This window comes from Rhinolophus sinicus, chromosome 14 (genome assembly GCF_057876585.1).
Source record: "Rhinolophus sinicus isolate RSI-liver-muscle chromosome 14, RSI-T2T, whole genome shotgun sequence".
NCBI lineage: Eukaryota > Metazoa > Chordata > Mammalia > Chiroptera > Rhinolophidae > Rhinolophus > Rhinolophus sinicus.
The window spans coordinates 155,074,078-155,099,947 of NC_142514.1; the positions used below are offsets into that span (position 1 = coordinate 155,074,078).

General features: G+C 46.6%; 1 protein-coding gene and 1 pseudogene across 11 annotated transcripts in view; one reads left to right on the forward strand and one right to left on the reverse strand.

Annotated features, from left to right (window-relative positions):
* Positions 1-25,870, forward strand: part of NAV2 (neuron navigator 2) — a 711,083-nt gene that overhangs the window by 590,177 nt on the left and 95,036 nt on the right. For all 10 annotated transcript variants that reach the window (XR_012497554.2, XM_074336128.2, XM_074336124.2 and 7 more), the window contains one exon: positions 4,208-4,330. Coding sequence is in view for 9 of the 10 variants with exons in the window: in XM_074336128.2 (XP_074192229.2) it covers positions 4,208-4,330 (123 nt within the window). In the remaining variant the exon portion in view is untranslated. The remainder of the gene's footprint in view (positions 1-4,207; positions 4,331-25,870) is intronic.
* Positions 955-9,568, reverse strand: LOC148755885 (histone H3.3A-like; annotated as a pseudogene). Its single transcript, XR_016018776.1, has 2 exons — positions 9,248-9,568; positions 955-3,518 (listed from the first exon to the last, which is right to left on the reverse strand). The product of XR_016018776.1 is annotated as a histone H3.3A-like (transcript).

Genomic DNA, 25,870 nt, shown 5'->3' on the forward strand with positions numbered 1-25,870 from the left:
TTACTGAAATCAAATTAACTGCCTTGCTTCATGATGCAACAGATTGTGTTTTGAAGAGTTTCCACTGAATTGTCCTTGAAAGGACATTCGATCTACAAAGTCTAGCTGCTAACAAAATGACTGCATTTTGACATACGTGGTTTTACTTTTCCTGTAGTAAGATACGTGCATGTAGTTCGCACTGGACCCTGGGTCATCTCTCTGTTTGATGAGTGAGTGGGTTAGAGGACAGAGGGATGGATGGACAGATGGGTAGACTGGCAGTTTTACTTGCCTTGCAACATGTCTTAGATGTCAAGTTTGCTGACATTTAAGAGGAAGGAAAACCTGTAACTGGTGTCCTTTCCAAAAGTTTTTGCTAAACCCACCTGATGACAATGTGTTTGGGCTTCATTCCTTCCACAAAAACAGGATTAAAGAAGCACGTAGCCTGTGCTAGGCACATGGGATGTGGACTGGAACAAAATCAGAACAGTCCCTGCCTTCAAGGAGCTCGCTGCCTTGTGTGGGAGAGACAAGTGTTAACAAGGAACTACACAAAGCATTATTTAACTATCGCTGTCATCACTGTTGTTTTTATTGAGATACAATTCATATACGATAAAATTTACCATTATTTTTAATTTTTTTTAAAAAAAGATTTTATTGGGGAAGGGGAACAGGAATTTATTGGGGAACAGTGTGTACTTCCAGGACTTTTTCCAAGTCAAGTTGTTGTCCTTTCAGTCTTAGTTGTGGAGGGTGCAGCTCAGCTCCAGGTCCAGTTGCTGTTGTTAGTTGCAGGGGGTGCAGCCCACCATCCCTTGTGGGAGTTGACAAATCAAACTGGCAACCTTGTGACTGAGAGCCCACTGGCCCATGTGGGAATCAAACTGGCAGCCTTTGGAGTTAGGAGCACGGAGCTCCAACCTCCTGAGCTACCGGGCCAGCCCCCAAATTTACCATTTTAAATTACAAAATTCAGTGCTATTTATTTCTTCAGGCTTAAACCACAAACATTTATTTCTCACTCTTACAGAGTCAGGGAAATCTAAGATCAAAGTGCTTGAAGATTTGATTCTTGGAGAGGGACCCTTCCTGGCTTGCAAACAGCCACCTTTTTGCTGTTTCCTCATACAGTGGAGCAAGAGAAAGAGAGATCTGTATTCTCTCTCTCAATTTATAAGGACACTAATTTCGTTATGGGGGCTCTACCCTCATGACCTAATTTAACCCTAACTATTTTCCAAAGGCCCCACCTGTAAATACTATCACCTTGGGGATTAGGGCTTCAACATATGAATTTTAGGGGAACACAAACATTTAGGCCATATTTTTCTTATGTCTGTTTTTTTTTTAATAGTTTAATGTATTTGAATAGCAAACTTACAGGAACAGCATAGAAGACAGACAACATTAAAACCATGTATTTGCATGTAGAACAACTCAGAAAAGTGTAGTGAATGGATGGAATCTACTGTGTGATAAAAATGCCACGAACACCATTTAGTTGCCATCAGTAAGAAATTTACTTGTTTTAAAAAAAATCCAAATACTGGCATTGTCCAGAAAAATTTAACAGGTTTATTTATAATCGTTATAAAGTTGAACTCCTGAAACTTGTTCACTGGAACTTTTGACTTGCATTATACTTTCTTTGTCCCCGCATTTATATTAAAAATTCACACACAAATGAAAATGGAAAAACTACCAATACCTGATTTCTGTCCCCTATTTTTCCACTTGTAATCATATACTTAGGTACCCTTTGATCCCACAGGAAAAAAATAACTAACATTCAGAACTACCAATAACAGGAAAAAGAGAAATTTTTTTCTAACGAATGAAATGTTTCCCATCATAGTGGATTCCTAAGCATGTTCTCCACGTCCGCAGCGTGCTAGCTGGATGTCTTTTGGCATCATTGTTACGCGTTTTGCATGGAGAACACACAGGTTGGTGTCTTCAAAAAGGCCCATCAGATAGGCCTCACTTGCTTCCTGCAAAGCACCAATAGCTGCACTCCGGAAGCAGATCTCTTTTGAAGTTCTGAGAAATTTCTCGCACCAGACGCTGGAAGAGAAGTGTGCGAATCAGAATTTCAGTGGACTTCTGATAACGTCTAATTCCACTCGAGTGCACCATTCCAGGTCTGGAACGATGAGGTTTCTTCACCCCTCCAGTAGAGGGCGCACTCTTGCGAGCCGCTTTTGTAGCCAGTTGCTTCCTGGGTGCTTTACGATGGTCGATTTGCGGGTAGTCTGCTTTGTACGAGCCATGGTCTAGAGACCTCCTTACTTAACCCCTTCTCCTTCCTCTGGAGCTCAGCGAGCTAGAGGCGGCGCTGGCGTTAAAGAGCGATCGCGGTGCGGTGGTGGCAAACACCCCTTGTGTCTTTTTTTTAAGAGTGAAAAGAACTTTCCCAGAAGCCTCCTGTCAGACTTGACTTCACTGGCCAAATTTACATCATATCAACAATGTGTAAACTAGTCAGTAGTGAGGGGGATAGAATCCCTGTGATTAGACGAATCAAGGTTCATGGCCTTCCAACCCTGCTAGAGAAGAACAAATTTAGGATTCTGTTATCCGGGAAGGAGAGTGGACTAGGAAGGCAATTTCCGTGGTTTTTAGTATATTCACAGAGTGCTCTTTGGTTTTAAAATGGTACGGTTGAGTGAAAATTTCAGTCTGTTCTGTGGTTGTTTTGTTGGCACAACCACATATCATTGGTCTGATGGACTCCAACAGTTTCCATTATGTTGGGATTGCATCATCTGTGGTCATGAATGTCATCAATGGAGGGGTACAGTGGGGGGACAGCAGACGTGGTTTCCTGGAGGCTGCTCTAAGGGGAAGTTACTTTGACTCATACTAGAAGCGCCTTCTCACCCACAATGGCTCCAGTGAGGACTTTCTTCTCGACCCTTGACTTGAATGTACTGGTTCTAGACAACCTCCACAGCGTCTTATAATTCCACTTTTCCTACGAATATACCCCTAAAAGTTCCCAAACTAGAGATGGGAAAAAACTCAAGGATTGAGAACCTTCAGGATCTACACCATATATTTATTCTAAAGCTAAAATTTTAAATAATGTGAAACAGTTCATGATATAGCTCAGCTGACTGTTTCAGGAAAATAAACTACTCATGGGTCTTCTTACTACACGTTATGTGACTTGAAAGGTAAAACGCATTTTCAGACACCTTCCAGGTCTGTCTCACAGAGCTTATGTGGGAATTAAAGGGATCTGAGTTTGGTTTCTTGTTCTGCCCACGTTTTACTTTGCTTCCTGTGCTGCTCTGAAGATGAGGGTAATAACTCAGCAGTCTCCTTGAGGGGCTGTTGTAAACGAGCCAAGGTTGATGAGGTAAAGCTGCTTTGGACCTGAACTGCCTCCTACTGATGGCCAAGATCTCAGGGACTGGTCTGCTTTGCGGACAGTCATCCACCTATCCAGAAAGTTCCAGGGGTCACCCCCATTTCCCTGCACAACACTGATTTCATCAGAAGATCGCTTTGTAGCATCACCAAGAGATCTGGAAAAGAGTCAATCAGCATTCGTGTTATTCAGAGAGTTTTGTGGCAACCCCCTTAAGACGCTGGTATCAAAGACGTAATTCACCATTGCAGATACTTCCAGATGATTACAAGCCTGATAATGTCTTTCATTTAACATGATCTAATGCAAACTGCACAGCGCTTTCATATGCCTTATCTCACTAATTCTCCTGTTTGCCTGGGGATGTGGGAAGGCAGTAAGTGGCTTGCCTGTGATAGCAAAGGTGGCTCTTTCATCCTCTATTCTTTCTGCCTCTCTTAAAAGCTTGCCTACTTCCTCCACGGCACTGTTCTGTAATTTTGTTCCCTATGATTTGCTAATGACTTGCCAGTTCCATTCACATTAGTGAGGTGAAACACCTGCTTGTATAATTGCTGGCATTAAAAAGAATGTCATGAATCCATCTGACAGTTAATTTTATTCACTGGTTCCCTTCTGCTTCATAGATTCCTGTGAGTTTGGGTTAATTAAGCTGAGTTCTATTTTTGCTAGCAAGTTGGTGAGCCTCTGGGTTGAATCAGCGGCTGATCAGGGACAGAGCCTCGGGAAAGTTCCTTTCCCTTTAGAACACAGGATGGCCATGCAGGCCTTTTGGATATGAACCACAAGACTGCCCATGACTTGCTTTTGATCATACGTTTGCATCATCCTCTTCTCCTCTTAAAGGTACATGACCGATGGTGGACTTGGCCTCTACACCCGTCGCCTGAACCGGCTCCCTGATGGAATGGCTGTGGTGCGGGAGACCCTGCAAAGAAATACCTCCCTGGGCCTCGGAGACGCTGACAGGTAAGCTTGCTCCACTCGGGGTTGGCCAGGTGCGGAGGTCATTCCAAGTGGCCTGAGAAATGAGTGTGGTGATTTTGAGAGCGGATGGGTGCTGCTTTAACTACGTGGAGGTTGGAAGCCGTTGAGGCAGTTCCTGGGGTTAGCAGCTGGCACAGCAGGTAGGAGAGGGTTGCTGATAGGTTCTTGAGTCCTGCTTATGGGTAGGGTGGTGCTTCTGAGAGCCAGAACAGAGGGAATTCAGGCTTGAGTAGCTTTTGTTGTTGTTTGGACTGTTGCTACTACATCTTTGTCAGTTGAGCAGCCCCCCAGGGATCTGCTTTACTCCCTCTGTTAGCCGGCTTTCTAGGTACTGCACCTTGGGACAGAGTCCCTGAGGATGCACAGAAGGTCTGTCTGCAGACAGGAGCTCTTCTGGCCTTGGCTGAGCCGGCTTCACCATGTGTCTCCTGTTGTTTGGTAATCGGAGACAAGGCTGCAGCGCGTAGGTGGTGGAGATGATAGGGTTTGACCTGTTGTCATTGCTGTGGCCGTCACAGATGAAAAGAGCTTCAGCAAACATTACAGTAAAGAAAGAAGGATGTGTGGCATCCACGTTTCTAGTCCACAAACCATTTCTATGACCATGAGCAAGATCCTTTCCAGCTCTGATGTGTTGTTTCTAGATTTCAGTCCCCTTTAATGATCTGAGTGATGAAGCATTTTTCTGGCATATTTGACCTCTTTCCACATCTGGGTTGATGAGACATTACATGGAATTTAGATGGGAGTGCTTTGAAATCACTGTACTCTTTTCGGGTGCTAAACCTCATGCGTTGGAGAGCCAGGTATTTGTAGGACAAGTCCAGCTTCTTGCTGTCCTCTTAGCAGAGCAGACTTTTTACAAGGCTCTAGGTGACTTATGTAGTTCTCTAGCTTTAGAGAAATAGGGCAGCATACTAAAGAGACAGACAATGCAGTTACCACCAGAGATGGAATTTGCTGGAAAGAAATCTTCACATTCTCTCTGGAAGGGCTGGGAAGTTAGGCTGATGTAGAGAGAGCTGCATTAGTTGTCAGGAACTTGGGGTCTGGCCCAGGCTCTGCCCCTGACTTGAATTGTCCTTCTCAGAGTCCCCTGCAGAGTTGAGGCTGGTGATATATACCAGAGATGCCCAAGGGCTTCCCACTTCAGTGCCAGCTCAACTCAGCTTTGTTACTGTAATTAATTTTTTTTCCCCAAAAAGTATTGGTTTGAAAAGTCCATAGAAAGCTGAACCATTTGAGCACTGCTCTTTCTAAGGCTAAAGCTCTGTCTAACTAAAATCTTTAACTAGTGTCAGGGGAAAAATCAGTTTGTTGTAACACCCCCACTGGAGATGTCACAATTTGCCAAATTATTTTGCTTATGTGTGTTCTCCCGGAAACATGTAGTTGGTTAGTAAATCTATTAGCATAAAATGCAGGCCTTACAAGGTACTTGTCCCCTTGTAGTGAAAGAAGAATCTGCGCCAGGCAGTTTAATTTAATGCTCCGTTGCAGGGTTAATGGAATTATTACAGATCGCAGCTGAGCATGTTTCTGCTTTTAGAAGTGGAGGATTTGGGTGGGAGCTGGAAAGATGGGTAGCATTTGTTATATTGTTCCAGTTCAGCTTATGGGTAAGTGTCTTCTGGTTCTCCCCAGAATGCACTGCTCAGGTATGACCATGTAAGACTAAACGGATAACCGACCAACTTTTAAAGAAAGAATCAGGTGGCTTTTTAAAAAAAATAGGATGTAAGAATGTTTATAAATTTCCTATTTTAAAGTTCTGACCTCTAGGCAGTGAGATATTTTTCATTCTGCTGGAATATATTCAATTTCTTTCATTTCCAAAATTATTGTAAACAGACCATAGTAATGCTTCATCTTTGGCTGAGCTGAAATAGTGTTAGATTTGTCTCTATAGAGTTCTTCATGTAAATCTCTTCCAAAAACTATATTGTAGGAGAGTGTTTCCCAAAGTGGGAGGCTTACAGTAGTAGTATGTGAAGGATGTAATTTTAATTGGTAGACGGGGAAATATTTATTTTTAACAATTACATTTTAATTTCAATATTTCAAAAAAAACCTTACAACTGTACCATCAAACCCGTGATTTTATAGATATTGCTTAGAGTAAGGATAGTGTCGGCTATTTAATGTGAAATATCAAGGAAGAAGATCACAGATGGTGTGCAGATAGGTGGGGTTTTTTTTAAGGTAGTGTGCAAATAACCGGCATTGTATGGCAGGTTCAGTAGTGTTGTCCTTGTCCCAGTAATTGGAAACGTGTTCTTTAGATAATTTAGATTAGACAAGTGAAAAACGGGAGAAAACCCAGTTCCTTTCCAAAATTCTTCCCTTGTAACCTGAAAAATAAAGAAGATCCCAGGGCTGCAATATTTCCAGGAAGTTCTGTATAAAATGACAACCCCGTCCTTAAGGATTCACACGCAAGCAACAGACTGGTTCTACAAAGGGAATAGGAAAAGTACTGAGAAATGACACCTGACTAGACCTCAGCTGAGGAAAGAAGCATATGAAGGGCAGATCACCTCAGCCACTTTCCTAATGAATAAGAAAATCATTAACCTCAGCAGTGCCGCTCTGGAGACCAGCCTTAGAGGGTGCTGACCTCCCAGACAGATGTCGGCTGTTTGCCACAGGATGTGGCTGGGATATCTTCAGGGTTATTAAAAGTAACTGATAGCAGTGTGTACCTTCGGAGCCTGGGAGATAGAGGCCATGTCAGCTCGTAAGTCTCATATGTCACCAGCTGGCTTCTGAGACATAATAAATGACAATAGTAAATTCAAAATGCCAAGCCTGCCCTTGATCTCCTGTCACTTTTCAGGGTTGCCACCCCTGGGCTCTCGTTTTCACCTGACAGTCGTCAGTGGCTACTTCCAGCAAACTAGAGCCAGCCGGCTAAGAAGGGAGGATCAAAAGGGACAAATGGAGGTAGCTTCTTACAAGTCACAGGCCCCAGATACCAGACAAATAAAAAAAAACTCTGGCATGGAGGTTTCTGAATGGGCAGCCAGGGAGGAAGAAGAAATACGAGAAGGAGGGCCGAGAGATGGGGCTCACAGACAGCACAGGTTTATTGCTGTCCTGCCAGCTCCGACATGCACTGCTGTCCCCTCAGCACCCATCAAAAGTCCTTGAACTCCAGCGAGTTGAGTGCTTTCAAAGCTTGAAGCTCAGCTCTGGGAAAGTGTCCATTCCCGATCCCTTTCTTTGTCCCTCCAAAGCTGTGCTCACGGAGCTTTCTGTCATCACCCTCCTGCTGTAGCACGCAGGGGGCTCGAGCAGTTAGATGCTCCCCGAAATAGCATCCCCAGGCCATGCAAGTGTCGTTCAGAGCCCAAGGAGGACAGAAATCAGGCTCGTTGTGCTGGTTACGTTGCTTACTAACTTTCTTCTAAACCATTAGAATGCTCATTGAACTCCAGTAGCTTTTCTTATAATAATTTAGGTAGTAAGAAAAATAGCAAAACAAAAACAACCCAAAAACAAAAACAAACTAATGCCGTGTGGTAAAATGTCAGCCTGAGACTTGAGCAAAATGAAAATTGCCCTCCAACCTCATGCCAAGAAACCAAGCAGAAAGGAGAAGCTGGTTTTTTTTGGTTTTTTTTTTCCTTCTTGTTGCAAAGGCTTCCCTTGCCCTCCAAACTCTGAGTGTCTTAGGTATTGCGATGGCTCTTTCAGTAAGAGTCAGAGTCACTGCACAGACTTTTCTGTCTGCATTTGGGCCCTGGCCTTGGTGCTCAGAGCTGTCCCAGTTTCAGCTTGAATTGGGAGTCCCACGGTGTGGGGATGTAACTATGCAACCTGGTATTTGACCAGCCTGCCAAGCTGAACCCTCTTGCCTCGCCCGGAGTGTCACAAGATCTCCAAGGGCCCAGGGCAATGCTTGGCTTGGTGACTTGTGTGCAACAAGGCACCCTCCTAGCCCCAAGCAGTGCACATTCATAGAGACAGACTTAACCGATATCTTGGAGAGATGGGTTCAATCCAGGCCCGAGGTCCCTAGCCAGGACATGGAATTGGTCCCCAACCCAGGTATTTTGTAGGCAGAGCCCCTGCTGAGCTATGCAGATGAGGGGAAATACAGATAGGAATGCCTTCTCCCTGCCTTAACCCTGCCTTCCAAGCCTGTGGGAGGCAGAATAATGCCCTCCCGCCGCCCGCCCCCACCCCGGATGTGCACTGCCTAATCTCCAGAACATGTGGATATGTTCTGCTACCTGATCAGGGAGTGTTAAGGACCATAGTGAGGAGTACACAAGGTAAAGGTGGTGACAGTGTTTTACAAAGTACTGAACAAAAACAAAATACTCTATTCCTCAGTCCTGCAAATCATTCAGGGCTATCTGGTCCTTATGCCCTGCAATGCTTTTCTTTATATTTAATTAATTAACAAATCAGTAAACCCTCTTCTTTCCACAACAGCTTAGAGTGTCTACTATAAAGAAAGAACAATTGTGAGTTAAAGGACAGCATTAGCACCAGGGGAAACTGTAAGTTAGACTATGGCACGTTGCAAAGGGAGGAAATAGAGAATACAGACACACTAACCATAAGGTGCTACGTGGTTGCATATTTGAATGGTAATTCACCATTGAGCTTCTTACCTGCCTAAGAGAAAATGAACTTCGCCTTGCATCCCCCACCCCCACTTCCTCATTTCTCCCATAATATTTTGTTCTCATCTTTCACTGCTTGGGTCAATCAGTTGATCTCCCTTTCTCTCCCTCCTCCTCCGTCTCTCTCTCCTAGCTTCCCCTCTCCTCCTCTCTCATTGCCTTCTCCTGATTGCTTTATAACTAACCACCTCTTCTGCCCACTAGTGCCACTGAACATTTTCTTAGTCCTGCATTCAAGGGTTACATTCATTTTCTAGCACAGTACCTGGCGTCAGTGGTCTTCATCCTGTTTCCTTTCCATCCCTTTCCCTTTTCTTCTCCTGCTTGTGTGTAGCAAGGGGAAACAAAGGAGGCACGAGGAATAGTCACTTTCATTTTAAAGCTCATAAAAGGAGCCTTGGAGGCAAATCTCTATTTCCGAGGGAACAGGGTAATAATTACTGCGTTGGCCTTTCCCGAGGGCCTCTTTTGCTGCTGGAACCACTGCCTTTCTTTTTAAGTAAGAGCTGCTTCCTGTGGAATGGGTGGGCAGGGGCCACCTGTGCTGTACAGAGGGGTGGTGCTGACAGGAAGCAAACCATCTGCACCTTAAGCCACAAAGGAATTCTCCCAGGGGGGTTGTAAAGAAAAAAGAATAGTCTGTGGAGTATCATTTCTCCAGCAGGCAGTGTTTTCACTTAAAAAAAAAAAAAAAAAGCCGTATAATAATGGTCCCGTGAGAATGGCCCACTCCCTCATGTTGCCCAACTTCATAACTTTGTTCCAGGTTACATTCTGGGAGGAGAAGAGCTGAAAATGTGTTTGTGTCAGGGCGGGGGTGGGGAGTAGGGGATGGAGATCACTCCCCCAAAGTACGTTTTCAAAAGTGGTGCCTTTTCAGTAGTTGTTTCACAGTAATTTGTAGACATGATGGTTGTTCAAAGTATAGATGAGAGGAGGGCTAGCAATAGGAAAGCAAGAATGGAAGGTCAAAGAGGAAAGCCAAACAGGGGCACCTTTTCCTGTGTTTATCCCTCAGCAAGCCAAACCGTAGGCCCTTTACCCCAAGTCAGAATCTAACTACACCTGTGCCCTCCAACAGAAAATAGTATCATGTGTTTTAATCTAAGTACCTGGGCAAATTTGCACATCAGTCAGGATTGGATGGGTTGTGCTGTGTAACAAACAACCCCTAAAAACCCACCGGGTCTGGCCATTGCAGGTCAGTGGGAGGATGTTGTACATCATTCTCACTCTAGGGTTCCAGAGGGACTACTATTTAAAGCAGGGCTGTCCAAACGGCGGCCCACGGGCCAACTGCGGCCCATGACCCATTGTTAATTGGCTCACGGCAAATTCCAAAAATATATTTAGTTTACTTAAATAAATCAGGTGAGGCAATACGTACTTCACCTCAGGTGAGTGGCCCAGCTGTTTGTGTATTTTACCGCATATGGCCCTTAGTGAAAAACGTTGAAAAAAGTTTGGACACCCCTGATTTAAAGCATTGACAATCCCCATGGCAAAGAGAGTGTGGTGAGCCACACACACTGTGTCTTAAAGCTTCTGCCAGAAATGGCGTGTGTGACTTCCACTTCCTTGTCATTGGCCAAAGGAAGTCACGTGGCTATACTTAAATTAAAAGGTGAAGAGAAGTACAATTCCACCATATGCCTGAGAGCAGAAAATATATGAATTGCACTGGTAACTGTCATTGTTTTATTACACACAAATGACAATCTCAGCTTAATGCCACCCTCCCATTATTTAGCCAACTGTGTAGCATACATTTTATCATATATTTACTGTATACCTCTCAGATGCCAGGCTCTGTGCCTCCCAGTCTGAATGATGGCCTCTAGTAGCTCCTCTGGGTGGGGGAGAGATAGAATAGGAACATGATGACTGGATTGGTTACGAAATTTTAACCAACGCTATGGGTCAGTTGCATTTCAACAAAGTATTTGGACTCTGTTTTGATATATGACAGCTTATAGAAAAATGCTGGCATTTACTGAGCACCTACTATGCTCAGGTCCTGGGGATCCACAGATGAGTAGGCGATAGTCCCCACTCTCGAGGAACTTGCAGTCAAATACAGGGGAGAGAAGCCCAAATAAGCCATCAAAACTCGAGGTGCCAAATGCCACAGAGACTTTCACTGAGAGCTGTGGGGGCAGAAGGAACAAGAGCATCCCTGGGAGCTAACTGTTGTCCTACATTGGGAGCTCATCATAATGAAATACAGGCAGTCTCCTTTCCTATTGGCGATGACTGGAAAGATCCTTTAGAAACATTACCCAAGTGTCCAAATAGGCCTGCTTATCTCATCATCCGTTTGGGATTTTCTTTTTGTTTCCTTTAATATCCTTTGTCACTTTTGAAGAGCAGCCTAGCCCCGATTTCTGTTACTGAAATGTAAGAGCTGATGGAAATAAGCCCAGTGTATAGGGCAGCTGTTACACTGGCTTGTGGAGAAGTGTCCCTGGTTACAGTGTAACCTTTAGATTGATCGTGTGGGACAGCTATGCCAGCCCAGAGTTTCTATTCAAGGTTACCTTGCCTGTAAGTGAATTTTCCCAATGTTGCATCTCCCACGCCAGTTCAAACAGAAGCTTACAGGGCAAGGTTGGGTGCAAGAGACCTTCAGAATCATCAGCTGCAGCCCTCTGACTCCTCCAATGAGGAAATTGAGGCCCAGAGAGATTGTTAGTGGCCCAGTGACCACTCGCTGTCCTCCAGGCTTCCGGGAGCAAGGTCATCGCAGTGTGAATTTTGGAAAGCGTGAGCTCTAAAGTAACTGATGAAAGCACACGTTATCTCTTTGGTGATGATTACGAATGCAGCCCATGCAGTAAGGGAAGGAGTGTCCTGGGAGCCAAGAGACCTTGTCCTAGATCTACCACCATTCAGTGTGCCACCATTGAACAGATGCCCCACCCCCACCCTGCATTTATTCATCTGTACAGTCAGACTAGCTGAGTCGCAGGTCCCTGAGCTCCCAGGAGTCAATGTTCTTGTTGTCACTTGCAGGCGGAGTTAACAGAATGGCTCATGGGTGTCGTTCGTCCATGCAGGGCAGGGACCCCATGAACTTTTCATCTCTGACAGTCACAGTGATAGGTGTTGTCCTGTGATGGTTCTGTTAGGACAGTGGTTCTCGCCCAAGGTCTCTGGTGTGTGCAGATCCAGCAGGCTGAGGGGCCCCCTCTCCTGCACGCAGCCGTCTGCTGTCAGAGCAGAGACGGCCACAAGGTGTCCATCCTCACTGGACCTGAGAGCTAAGCCTGCTCTAAACCGAGATGCACTTAGAGGCGGGTGAGAGAGGAGGGAGCTGTTGTTGTGGCTGGCAGGTACCGAAGAACATCCAGGGTTGACAGACCAGAATGAAATCTTCCAAAAGGGGCGTCCAGGGCAGACAGAGCTGTGGATGAGAGTAGTGGGGCTGTTGACCTTTCTGGCACTTTGGGAGAAATCTACTCTCATACATTGTAGTGGGTTTAGCTCTAACTTGGAGCTTCACCAAAATAATAGTAGGAGTTGAAGCTCATGGGATTGTAGTCTTATTTTCATCGAGATAAAATTCCAAGAGACTGATAACAGTGAATTGTATTTATTTGGGTGGTTGTTTGTCAGGATTTAATTACACTTGGATGTACATTGTTCCCTAAATCAGCGCCGCCTGTCCAGAGGCGGGTGGTCGGCCTTGGGAACAGGCAGTGTTGGGGGGCTTGGAGGGACTTCCCTACACTGTGATGTTTTTCATGCAGTTGGCAGGCTTTGCATAGTACACCACAGTGGAGGGCAGAACAGCACTTGCAATGGGTTTTGCAGGGAGACCATGCATTTTACCTACAAGGGAACAGACTCCAGAAGGTGACATTTCCTTCTCCAAAGCCACAGTGCTATAAGGGGCAAAGTTAAGGTTTGATTCAGGTCTCTGCCCACAAAACCTTGGTGCTCGATCCCTGTGCCTTCCTCTTTATTCAGAGGCTCAGCTGCCAGCCTCGCAGAAGCTGAGCCTTACGTGACCTACAGAGTAATTGGTCAGCCTCTCCTTAGTGCCTTGCACCGAACAAGGCGCTTGCAAAGATGGTGGCACCTGCACTTGTGACCTTTAAGATAACCCTCTTTCCAGGTCTCGTTTTCCCCATCGGAGGGAGGCTCAGTGAAAGGAAAGCCCAGGATGCAGCTGGGCTTCAGCTGGAGCTCCTACTGCTGAGGGAACTCTGTCTCTTACTGAGCAGGATATTAGGAATGCTCGAAGCTTCAGGTGTCATATTTTTTCTAAGAACATTTAACTATTTCAGTGCCAGAACCCCCAGCAAAGTCTTCAGAGTGGCCTTTGTCATGGCGATCACACCTGGTGACCTTTAGGGTCCATCTTCAGCAGGCCTCTCTCCCAGGAGTGGCCTCTGCTGCAGACCCCTGTGGATTTTTTGTGTCTCAGTTCCACAGGAGACGAGGCCGGCTTTGTCTGCTCCAGCCGCTGCCCTGTTGTTTTCCCTCGTCCACTGCGCACTTTGATTTATCTCCCTCATTAACTCATGGTGCTCAGCACTGTAACATTGCCTGAAATGAGATCTGAGGGGAGACTCTGACATTTTGAGGGATGTTGCAAGATTGTGTGGAGGAGATTAAATGAAGGAGGGAAATGAGATGGTTGCATGGCTCAAGGATTAATATCACTGCCTCTCCCTTTAGTTTACCCTGAGATTTGGGGACAGGGACTCATAAACCCTACAGTTTCTCCAGTGGCAAAATGAGGCTTCAGAAACGTTCTCCCTGGCTCCTGCCTTGGGCTACCTGGATGTGGATTGTGGGGAACCCACTGAAGCCCTGAAGATGTACAGCAGAACCACAGGGCATTTGGGGTGGGGTAGGAGTCTGTGGGGTCGCCCTTTACAGGATACACAGTGAACTCTAGAAGGCGAGTGCAGGGGGCACTATAGGTGCCCTCTAGTCAACCAGCAGCTGGCCTCGCTGGCCAAGTACTATGTGGGGAGATGAGGATGGGTCTCCAGGCACCCTCTGCCTTGTGCTGTAGAGCCTCTGTGGGGACAAGGGATCCATGCTTCCGTTGTCAGTTTGGGAGCAACTCAGGAGAGCTCTGGGGACAGCAGAGATGCGGTCCCTTGGGAGGTTGCTACACTCCTCCCCAGGGCTCTTGGTAGTTTGCAATCTGGGGTCTGAGTGAGTCTCATTGTTAGCAACAACTCTCATTTATTGAGCACATACTATGTTCCAAATATTCTCCTAGATGCTTTAACCTCCCAGAGGACCCAGCAAGACAGGAGTTATCCCAGGTGCACAGAGGAGTATCCCGGTCAGTGAGTCTAAGTGACTTGCTAGGGGCCCACGGACAGTGAGTGGCAGAGTTCCAATTTCAACCCGGATCTATCTGACTACAAAGCCAGTGTTCTTCCCAGGACATCATGGTGTCTGTCTCGTAAAAGGGAGGGTGTCCCAGCGATGATTAGTCTATAGATCTAGCTCTCCCTTGGAATAATCAGGAATAACTCCTGACTTCCCTTACCTGGGTAGTCCCTATTCCTGCTCCAGGACTGGCTCGAGTCCTGCCCTCCCCACTCCTCCCCTAACCCCAGACAAGGTCCTGTGAGAAGCTCTCATCCATCGAGGGTCTCCTTGTAACCTGTACTTTGCTCTCTGGTAGCACTTAACATGCCTGTGCAATTGTCTGCTGCTAGGTGAGGTCTCCCCGGCCAAACTAAGAGAGAGGAACCAGAATAATACCTTACTCTTCTCAGCATTCCTAGGCTTGTAGAGGCCCGGCATATACAGTGGGAGATGTCTGTGATTGATCGATCAATTCATTCATTCATTCATTCATTCATTCATTCAATATTATCCTAAGAAGGATTACTAAGACTTACTGAACATTTAGGTGCCTGGCTCAGAGGGGTGCTCATTACAGACACTGTGAATGAATGAATGACTATCCGGCTCTAGGAAGCAGGCAGCAACCAACCAGATCAGGGCACTGACCAATCAGAACAGGGCACTGACCCATCAGAAAGGGGCATCAGTGACTGTACACAGCTCTTACAGGTGACACAGCTCAACCCTGGTGCCAGGTTTAGAGTGAATCATCCCACTCAGTCCTCATCCAGTCCTCAAAAGAACTTAACTGTGGCCTCAACCTGCCCTCAAAATGCGGGTTTGCTGGTGTCCAGGAGCGTCCCCTGTGGGAAGCTCAATGGTCTGACCCAACCCAGTACCGTTTTTGGAAAAATGACTTCAAACCTGTGACCCCTGACAGGTTCAGACCCCAGCTTTGCTGCTTCCCAGCGATGTGACAGACATCGGTGAACTTACCCATCCTGAGGCCCGTGTCCTCATCTGTAAATAATAATAATAATGATAATAATAATAACAATTCCCCTTCAGAGAGCCACTGTGAAGAGTAAATGAGAACAGTGCAGGGGCCATGTTTCCACAGCACCTGGGCCCAGTGAATACTCTGCACCGGTGGCAGCAAGTATTATTTAGTAAGGGATTAAAATGCCGACTGCAGGTGAGGAAAGAGAGGTTCAAGGGCCTGGATTGGGGAGCCAGGATGTAAACTATGGGTCCTTCCTTCCGTGGCCACCTGCCTGCATTGCATCCATGCCTCAGCATACCCTTCCTTCCCTCTGTGATTCTGCTTTGGTGGTGGGGTGGTGGGGGTCTCATGCAGCTCTTGTACCTCTGCCTCTGGTCCTTGGGGAACACTGGTGGGAGAGAAAAACCAGAAGATGTCATTTAAGGCCTGAGAACCCCAGTGGGTAACTGGCAAAAGCTGAAGTAGTCAGCACACTCCATGTCCTGGCAGGAGGTCCCACTCTTTGGAATCAGCCCATTAACCAACATATAACAACCTCAGAGGTGCAAACCTGTTAAAATCCCCAGCAAAGGTCTTGAAAAGGAACTTGAAAGGGTTTATGACCCTGAGGATTTGAATGTGTCTCTGAGCCAAGCTGTAATTCCAGCTCTGTTTTTGGAAGTAAAGATCAGAGCCATAATTGGAGGGGGGCCTCAGAACATACACTGATTGTATTTCAAGACTCAAGCTGTAGGATGAAGCTTGGGGGGGCTGGGGAACTGAGGGGGGGGGTGTAGGTGGAGGGGCAGGGAGAGGGGAGGAAACCCTTGTGTCTAGCTGAGGCAATTAAATGTCCTCGCTTCTCACTTGAAACAAAGGCCCCTGAGGAGGCAGTCACCGGAGGGCTGTGCTCTTAATGATCTGGACTCACCGGGTAGAGAGCCAAGCCAGCCAGCTGATGTGGGCCTGGCCTTGAATGTCCCTGTGGGAAGTCTGCAGGGAGGCCTCTGCCCACAAGCAACACTTGTCATGCTAATGACCCCGCCACTCCGGTGCCACGGAGGTCAGAGCCCCCAGTTCAGATTGGAGCTCCCCTGGAGCCGGAGAGCTGGGATGCTTTCTGTCCTGCATCCGTGTACCTCACTTCACAGCATGGTCTTGTGTGCTGCCGGGCACAGTCCCTCTGCTCTCGCTGCCACTCTGCTGTTACTCCACACCATCCCTGCCGGGCCACACGGATCCTCCCCGATGCAGATCTTACCATGTGCGTGATGCATATAGACTCCTTAGCCGCATGTCAGGAGACAGGATGAAGGGCTCACTTCTGAAGTGGCCCCTCACCGTTGGGCCCTGTGGCCACACCAGCCTCACCTTCCATTTCATAAGCCCCAGCAGCACCTAACATTTCTGTCTCCAGCACATCCGAGATGTTCTGAGTCTGCTTGCCTGTACCTGTGCAATTCCCACTTCTGAGCCTGCTTTGCCAGCCAACACGTACACCTCTCTCAGCTCCAGCTCCCGTGTCACCTTGCGAGGCATCTCAAACTTCGTTAGTCTCTTTCCTTGGAGCTCCCAAAGGACCTTGTCCAATCCTTCATTTTACACGTAACTTCTAACACAATCTTGACTCTTATTTTCTGTATGTTAAATTTGAAGGCAGGGATTATCTTATTTGTGAGTGGATTTCCAAAACCTAATAATATAGTGTCTGGCACATAGTAGGTGTTTAGTTAACACTTGTTGAACTAAACTTCAGTTTTAGCCGGATGAGTTATTTCTCCACAGCTGAGGCCTTGGATTTTTCACAGTGAACATATTTGTTTTTCCTCACTCTCAGTGCTGGTTTGACCCTTAGCACAGAGTAGGTCTTCATTAAAGGTTAGCTGCAAGCCTGACTGAGATGACTTGGGCATGGCTGTCCCACCCATTCTGCATGGCGTTACCGGGATGCTGTGCTAGTACTCTGGGGACACACACGTCTGGAGTGGGGTCAGCTTAAAAGACACCAAAGCCCTCTCTGTTATCTCAAAGAGCAGGTCATGAGCAACTGCGGGTAAGGGCAGGACCCACAGGAGAATGTCAGCCCTCTCGGGTTCAGAGGTCAGAACCAGAGCATTACAGCACAGGGTAGACTGAGAAGGCTTCCTGGAGGAGGGGACTTTTTCATGGCTCTTGTAAAACAAGTGAGATTTAAGGGGTGAGGAGGAGAAAGACCAGTCCAGGTTTTGCAGGGAGGAAAACGGGATGGAGGGAAAGAGGAACGCCTGGGGTTTCATTCTCTGGGAAAGGAAGGCCCATCTCTGCAGGCCCATGGTATGTTTTCCAAGGATGGTGGGTGCTTCACTCTGAACTTAGCACCTCACTTTCAGTAACCATTTCCCACTGTGCCCTTCAGAAGGCACCTCCCCAGCTCCAGGCTGCATCAGGGGTCCTCCCTCTGTGTCCTTGGAGAAAAGCCTTCGGAAAACAGACCCTGATAGACTGAGGCAAATAGCTGACTTATTTGTCGATGCCCCGGGGCTCACAGTGTTGGAACTGGCCACCTCCTAATGATTAACACTACACAAACACCCAGTGACCAGGGTGCCCCCCCGTAAATGGGCTGTAAACCAGAGCGGGCAGCAGCGGAACCACCAACTGGAAGGAAGCGAGCTGGGGGAATGCTTTCTGCCCTAAGCAACAGCCGTCCAGCAGGCGCCCAGAGAACAGACCCAGACATTTACTGCAACTGGGAGGGATGGGGTTCTGAGGTCACTCAGAGTGGAAAATAACAAGTACCTCCTTCCCCTCCCCTGTGCCACATGCTCTAAATATGCTGTACATTAGTGTGTATCACAACCGGGTGAGTTCAGTATTACAGATGGGGAAATAGAGCTTGTAATTGATGGGCCTGGAGTCAAATAGGATCTGTATTGATGTTCCATTTCATATGCATACCCATCTAGGAGGGGAAAATAATCACCACCACCCTCAAGTTGCATGGTGCAACTGACTCAGAGAGGCTGGGTCATTTGTCTGGAGTCACACAGCAAGCAGAACTAGAACCCAGGTCCTCTGAACCTCCATCTCCAGCCCTCTCCATTATCTCAAAAGGCTTCTCTCTTCCCCCAGCCACTTCCAGGGATCAAGTGATTGAAAGGGTCAGGTGTGGGACATTGCCTCTCCTACTCAATCTGAACCCATTTCCCTCCATATCTAAGTTTGCTCTACTGGAGTCCAACAGGTAAAAAAAAAATCACACTTGCCTCTCCAAGAAGGAGGCAGCTGGGCCCCACTGGTGGGGAGGGTGACAGGTTCACAGCCACCTCCCTGCACACACTCTTCGTAGACGTGGTAAGGAAGGGCCAGACCAGGACGTGGGCATGAAGCAGACCCTGAGAGCCAGGGATGAGAGCAAAGCCTCACTCGTCACCAGCCGCCTTGATTATTAGGTTCCACTGCTTCCATTCTTCAGGGAGGAAAGCAACCATTCCATGAATTGGGTTTAGGCTCGCCTGCTGCTGGTTTTGTCGTATTGCTTGCAAATAATAATAATAATAATAATAATAATAACAACAAGTGGCTCCTAGAGAGCATAGAGGGCTCATGTAGACTCAAGACAATTTGAAAAGAAGACTTCTAGAATTCTCTCCAGTCATTCTGAGCCACCGGCCTTCCTTGCTGGCAAACCTCTGGAACCCCTGAAAATTGGTTCTCAAACACCAGGGCTCTTTGAATTCTAGGGATAGAGAACGTCTGGGCCCTCCAGAAGCTCCCCTGGAATTCCCAGCAGCAGTCGTTACTGCACTAGCCTTGCAGTCTCCCTCCCACCTCACCCCAGCACTCTGAAGCCTTAGTTTGTTCCTTTGTGTTGAAGGGTGAGCCTGCCAAGTTTAAATGTTCCTAAGAGGAACCTTGAGTTTCAGAATCCATGTTTCCAGTGGAATCCAAACTTTTCTTTGTGCTTCAGTTTCCCCTCCTGTGAAATGGGCATGCAAAGAAAGTCCTGGTCTTTCCTCTCCCATGGAGCTGGCTGCACCCCTAGGAGCCCGGCAGCATTACAAATGCTGGGCTCTGGCCAGAGGAGCCAGGCTCTGCCTGCTGCCCCTGAGGAAATGATCACTGGTGCTAATGGAACATAAAGGAATGGGCTCGAAGGCTGGGTGGTTGTGATATTCTGATCAAGTTACAGTTCATCCTTTCGGAACCTCCTTCCAGGAGAGGCTCAGCCTTGCTACTCTCCTAAATTCCCTCTCCGTGCCACTGCCTTAGTGTAACTTAAGGTGGTGCTGAAAGAAGATAGCATCTAAATCCACTGGGTCGCTTTTCAAATTACAAGCATTAGCCCCCATCCTGGCCAGGGCTGGCCGTGGTTTTGTTTTCAGATGCCACCCAATGGGCTTTTGGGAGTCGGGTGTCTCATCTGCCTTTCTTTTTTTTCTCATGCTTCTTTTAATGCAAGCTCTTGAACCCGAGGCAGTGCAACGCAGTGGTTAAGAGCAGAAGCTCTGGAATAGCCCCTTACCCTGGTCACATGGCAAGGGTAGCCAGATCGCAGCTCAGCCCGTACTAACCAAATGGCTTAGAGTAAGTTAATGCAGATAATGCTGGAGTTGGTGTGAGGCCTACCTGCGATAATCCCGATAAATGATAGCTGTTAGTCCATAGCTGTTATTCTGAGAGAAAGATTCCACTCCAAGGCAGGGCAGGAAGGAAGTGCCTCGGATTCATTCCCACTAAGCTAAGCTCTCTGACAACAGAGACCCTCTCTGTCTGTCTTAACACGTTAATAGCCACGGCCTGGGGAGTAATTGTCACACACGAGAAGCTCAATAAATGTTTGTGAGTTATCTCAAGCTCATGTGGTTTGCTTAGTTTTGATCATTCTTTAACAACAAAACAAGGGGGAACCGCTCTGGAATGAGAGGTTTTCCATAAGGAGAGGAGCACAGAAAGGAGACCACGTTTCTGAGCACTTGCTTGTGCCTGGCAGTGGCTAAATGCTCCCAGGATTTTACCTCATGTCATCCTGCCCAACTCCTTCCTGCGAAGTCGGTGTGGCATTGATTTCTCGTGTGGGGAAAACTAAAATGAGGCTCAGAGACGTGAACTTGCCTGCGGTTAGGCAGCTGGAGAAGCTGGGATAATAGTATTAGCAGGAGCAACAGTAACATTTCTGTCGTACTTACTGGGAGCCGAGCACTTTACCAAAATGTACTCCTTTAATCCCAATGACAGCCCCATGAGGTATCCTCATTTTACAGATGAGGGGACTAAGGTACAAAGAGGTCAGATAATTTCCAGATGATTGGAGGTAGAGCTGAGACTTGGAATGCTGACCAGAGATATTTTGGAGATGCTTCTTGCCTCCCAGAAAGCATTAGTAAGGACTTTTTGTAGGACTGAGCTTTGTGACACAGAAGAATTCGGTTATTAAGTAAAACAGTGGCACATCCTGTCCTGGAAATCTTTCAAACGAGACGCACTGCCCATATGCCCAGGTGGAAAAGGGCGTGTTCCTGGAGGTGTAGGGCAAGCAGGACAGCACCTGTGGGCCCTTGGGTCCTAGCCGCCTCGCTCCACATCGAAGGGGTTGGCAGTGTTGTTTTCACTGAAGTCACTGATCTGCCCTGCTCTGCAGTGAAATGACAGGTTAGAAAAGGCTCTCAGAGTCTAAATTTAGCCAGCAGAGTGTATTCGTGGTCACCAGGGGAAGACAGGTTTGACAGGTTGGCTCGAGGACAAAAGCCAGCCCTTGAGGAAATCAGTTCTCCCAGGAAAGGTAAGACAGATTCGGTGTTTATCTGCATTGAGCCTGGTGTGTGAGCCCGCTGACCACAGGCTGCAACACGAGTGTGACGCGGTGGCTACCAGGACGGCCCCCTCGCTGGGGTGCTGCTGTGGTTGTCGCCTGCCATCAGCCAGCGTTACAGTAACTGTCAGCTACACCCAGCCACACACCTTGTTTCCTTCGTTTTACAGTGCTGTTTAGAATTTGCCGAAATGTTTTATGTCCACAAAATGGGAAAAGAACATGAAACCCCTTTACCCCCTTGTGCTAGTCTTGTGCAATTGGGCAGTGCCGGCACCGTCTTGGGGAGGCAAAGGAGCAGAACCCACAAGTTTCGGAACTCTCAGCCTGCTTTTCCATGCCTAGGCCTCCTCATTCCAATTTGTACGGAAACCTCCCCTCACATTGCATTTTAATTTTCACGAAAATGTGCGTGGGGGTCTTTCTGTCCTCTTCTGTAACTGTCTTTTTCTCTCTCATTTGTATTGTCCTCTCCTCAGCTACTTCCTGAGGTCCAAAAACTTGCCGAGCTTTCCCTGCCCCTGACAGCCAATAGAGATTTCAGGGACACAAGAAAGAACTTGCTAGCAATCAGCACCTTCAAGCTGACCCTGAGGATTCTCAGATGAAAATCATTCACACCACGGCTGTGTCCACACAACAGACCCTGGAAAAGAAATTACCCAGTGTGGGAGATGACTAAATTTAGACTTCTGTGTTTCATTTTCTGCTGCTTGTGTCTTTGATCCACTTGGCAGTTGAAAATTGAAGTTCCTCAGATCTTATGTCCCCCCTGGTTATTTTGCTAGATAAACCGTTCGCAGAGAACTGGTGTGTGTGCCTGCACATGCCTCATTTCCCTGGCATCTGATAAATGTTTTGAAATAGGGTAATGCTGGAAGCACTTTTCATTACCTTAAAGGGCTTTGCATAAATAGAATTAATTCTTTTCCTCGACTGCTGTGATATGAGGCTGTTTTTCTTTTCTTTTTTTTTTTAATGGATAAGATCATTCTAACCAGCTTCCTTTCTTATCACTTTCATCCTGTTTAACCATCTTTTCCACTCCTTCCTGCGGTGTTTGCTGGCAAATAAGACTTCATGTCCCCGCTTGGCTGCACAGGTGTCTGTGAGACCTTCCTGACTTTAGGGTGGGAATTGGGAATCCCTGGTCTGTAATGGAGCGATGGAGATAAAGCAAAAGCATGCGTTAGGGGTTGGAGATCTGAGGTCTCACCTTGGGTCTGTCAGCAAACTCTGTGACCTCGTGCCAGGTACTTCCCCGCCACCTGGGCTCACCCCTGAAATGAAGGAACTGAGCCTACTGGCTCCTAAGTTTCTTTTCAGATCCAAACTTCTAGGATACCTCAGTTTACCAGATAGCCAATCCTGTCTAAGATTTGGGATTTGATGAGTGAAAATGAACTGCAGGGATGTAGGTGCTTATTGAACTCAGTGGTGTCCAAACAGAGTCTGGAGAACCTGGTTCTCGCAGGTGAGCTGTGAGACAGTGATGTGACTTGGAGCTTTCCACGGGGTAGACATAATTTTTGAAATCTGAGTTTGTCAAAGAAATTAGATAAAATGCAAGCAGTAGAGGGAGATTTCTGAACTGGGGAACAGAGAGAGATGGGGGTCATTTTCCTTTGATAGATCTGCATCCTTGCTTCCCATAACTTTTCCAGAAGCAGTGAATGCATCTGAGTTCCATGACCACCCCCCTTAGGATCAAGTTGAAACTTTGTTACTGGGCTTGTTATGAACTCTGGCTTAGTTATTTCCTACTCCTTTTTCCCTCTCTCCCTCTCTGCAACCACCCGGGAACTACTTGTAATTTCCCAAAAACTATCTTCTTTCTTGCTTTATAGCCTTTGCAGAGGCTGGTCCCTCTACCTATAATGTTCCCTCTATCTCTACCCCATTGAACCCGCAGTTTGATTCTTATGTTTCAGTGCTCACATTAAGTGTCACCTCCTCCAGGAAGCCTTCCCTAACAACCCCAAACCCCAAGACCAGATTAGCTGACCCTCCTAGTATTGCTTCCATAGTATCCTGAACTGTTCCATATCAGTGTACGAAACACATCGTATTATAAATGCCTGCTATTCACCCGTCACCTTATCTGTAGGCATCTTGAGGGCCAGTACCTGTCTAATCACCACTGTATCTTCATTACCCAGGTCAATGAGAAAACTGCTCAGACAGGTGGATGCACTCCTGTTCATACAGCTCAGCTTGTTTATGGAGCCAGAATTCACTCTCCAGTCTGCCTGTCTCCAAACCCCACCTGTTGTTCACTCTGTGAGACTTCTCACCTTGACCTCATGTTGCCCTAATTGTGAAGACATCCTCTCTCTTGAGACACTTTCTATGATCTCAGGAGAAACAGTGGGAAAAAATGGATTTGTGTCTCAAACATTTGATTTAGAGCCTCCTTTACAAGACTGCCCTGTGTATAAGACTGAACCTGAGAATACTTAGGTTGATTGGTTTAAACAGCACAGGGCCTGCATGCTGCAGGGGGATCTGGAACAGTGAGTTTCCTTTGCTCCCCAGAAACTGCTGCCACCTTCCCGTCCCAGATGTACTGTGAGATAAGTGTATCAGGCACCTTGTTGTTTTAATTTGTGAATGTTGAAATCTAAACATGCCTTCTACCTCGTAGATGCCAGCAGCTTTAAATGTCCTTGGACTTTGTAGAAAGGGACTCATGTCTATAATATGTGTACAGCTGCGGCTCTTATCAGAATGCAGACATGCCTCTCATTACTGCTAATTGCAGTTCTACCACTGGTGATCTGGGCTCAAACTTCCTAGTTCAGTGACTGGTAACCTATTCTGTAACCATTGGCTACATAGGATACATTACAGTATCTTCCAGGCAGCTGCTCTTTAGGTAAATGAATACCTGGGGTCTTTTTCCTTCTCTAGGAAACTTTAAGTACTGTAACAGGCTTTCATTTAAGGCTGTGCAAGGCTTATTTCACCAGATTGCTATTTGGAGGTTCTAACAAAACACCTTTATGAATAGCGGCTGTAATACCCTTAATCCGCTAAACTTCCTGACATTTTAAACTAAGTGGATTGCTGTGAATGAAATCAGACTTTTCTATCTCTCTGCTCTCTTCCTCTTCCCACCAGTCCTGCCTCTGCATCTTCAGGACTAAGGGGCTGGGATGCCAATTCTTTCTTGCTATTAGGGCACCATACAGTTTCTACAGACTCCCAGTTTTGTAATGACCTGGTCTGACCCACTGCTTTTTTAACTAATGAATTCTGGTGAGGTTTCTGTTCATCATTAAAGCTTAGCATTTTAAAACATTTAAATGTGATTTTCTTCCTTTTGAAAGAAAAAGCCAAACATCTTTTATGGAAAAATCAAAAATACAGATAAGCAAACAGTTGGGGGTGGGGGGGGGAGTAAAAGGTCATGCGTGACACCATATGACCCAGTGAGATCCACTGTTAGCAGCTGGGTGCCTGCCAGACTTTTTTCTAATCACAACATAAACATGTATACAGTTTATTTTTTAAAAGACCAAACATTCTTGAGCACTCAATATGAACCGGGCACTGTTCTAAGCTCTTTGCAGGTATTGATTCATTTCATTTTTCTAATAACTCTAGGAGTAAGAACCTATTCTACAGGTAATGAAACTGAGATGCACGTTGCTTAAGCAACATGTCCGAAGTTAGGCAGCTGGAAGTGGCAGAGCCAGGGAGTGTGACTCCGCAGTTCTTTGCTGTTTATACAGCCTCTACCAAAGGAGAAGTGTTTGATGACCTACTTTCGTAATTTGACACTGCGGCAGGAGCCTCTTCTGTATATGGGGATTCATCAGCACCATTTTTAATGACCACCCTGTATTCCATTCTATAGAAAAGCTACAGTGATGAACTCTTTCCCTACTGATGGATGTTCAGAGTGTTCCAGTCCTTTTGTTCTTATAAACAACAATGCAAAGGCCATTCTTGGACCTGAACGTATGCACAGTAGCATGGGCTGCAAACAAAACCCGTGTTCTATATTTTCCTTATAATTCTGCCATTTGTGCGCAGATGATACCGCAGATGAGACACGAGACTGACACGAGAACACAGTCTCGAGGATGCTCTCGCTGCTGGCGATGGGACGGCCCTGAGCCATTCAGACACTTTTGTATCTATACTCCATTGTGCCTGGTACCATGTTGGGGAGAAGGTTGGCTCAAGAATGGAGTTTCTGTTTAGTTCCAGCCAGCGGCTTGCATCTGAACTTACAAACGTAATGTCAGTTTGCACTGTGCTGTGAATTTAATGAGAGTTGGGTTTTTTTTTTAACTTTTTAAAAATGTATTTTAAGTGTGTTCTTCCAGGACCCATCAGCTTCAAGTCAAGTAATTGATTCAATCCAGGTGTGGAGGGCGCAGCTCACAGTGGCCCAGGTGGGGGCGGAACCAGCCACCATGTTGTTAAGAGCACCGCCCTCTAACCAACTGAGCTCAATGGCCGCCCCTGAATGAAAGGTTTTATCTTTCTCTCTGAACTTAAATGAATGTACAGAACTAGGAACTACCATGATGTTACCTACCCATGGAGTCTCCTGGAGAGAGGGAGAGAGGAAGGGAAGAAGAAAACGGCCCATGGATAACAAAGTTGTTGCCAATGCAATCTTAATACTCGACCAGTCAAAGAGCTGTAGGTGAAATGAAGAAAATCATCCCCAGTGTGCCAAGTACAGGTTCAAGGCAAACATTCAGAGGTGATTAAGGTGGTTTCAGTCAGAGCTCTGCTTAGTGGGGTCTTAGCAGCAGCGTGGGCTTTGAGCAAGTTACTTC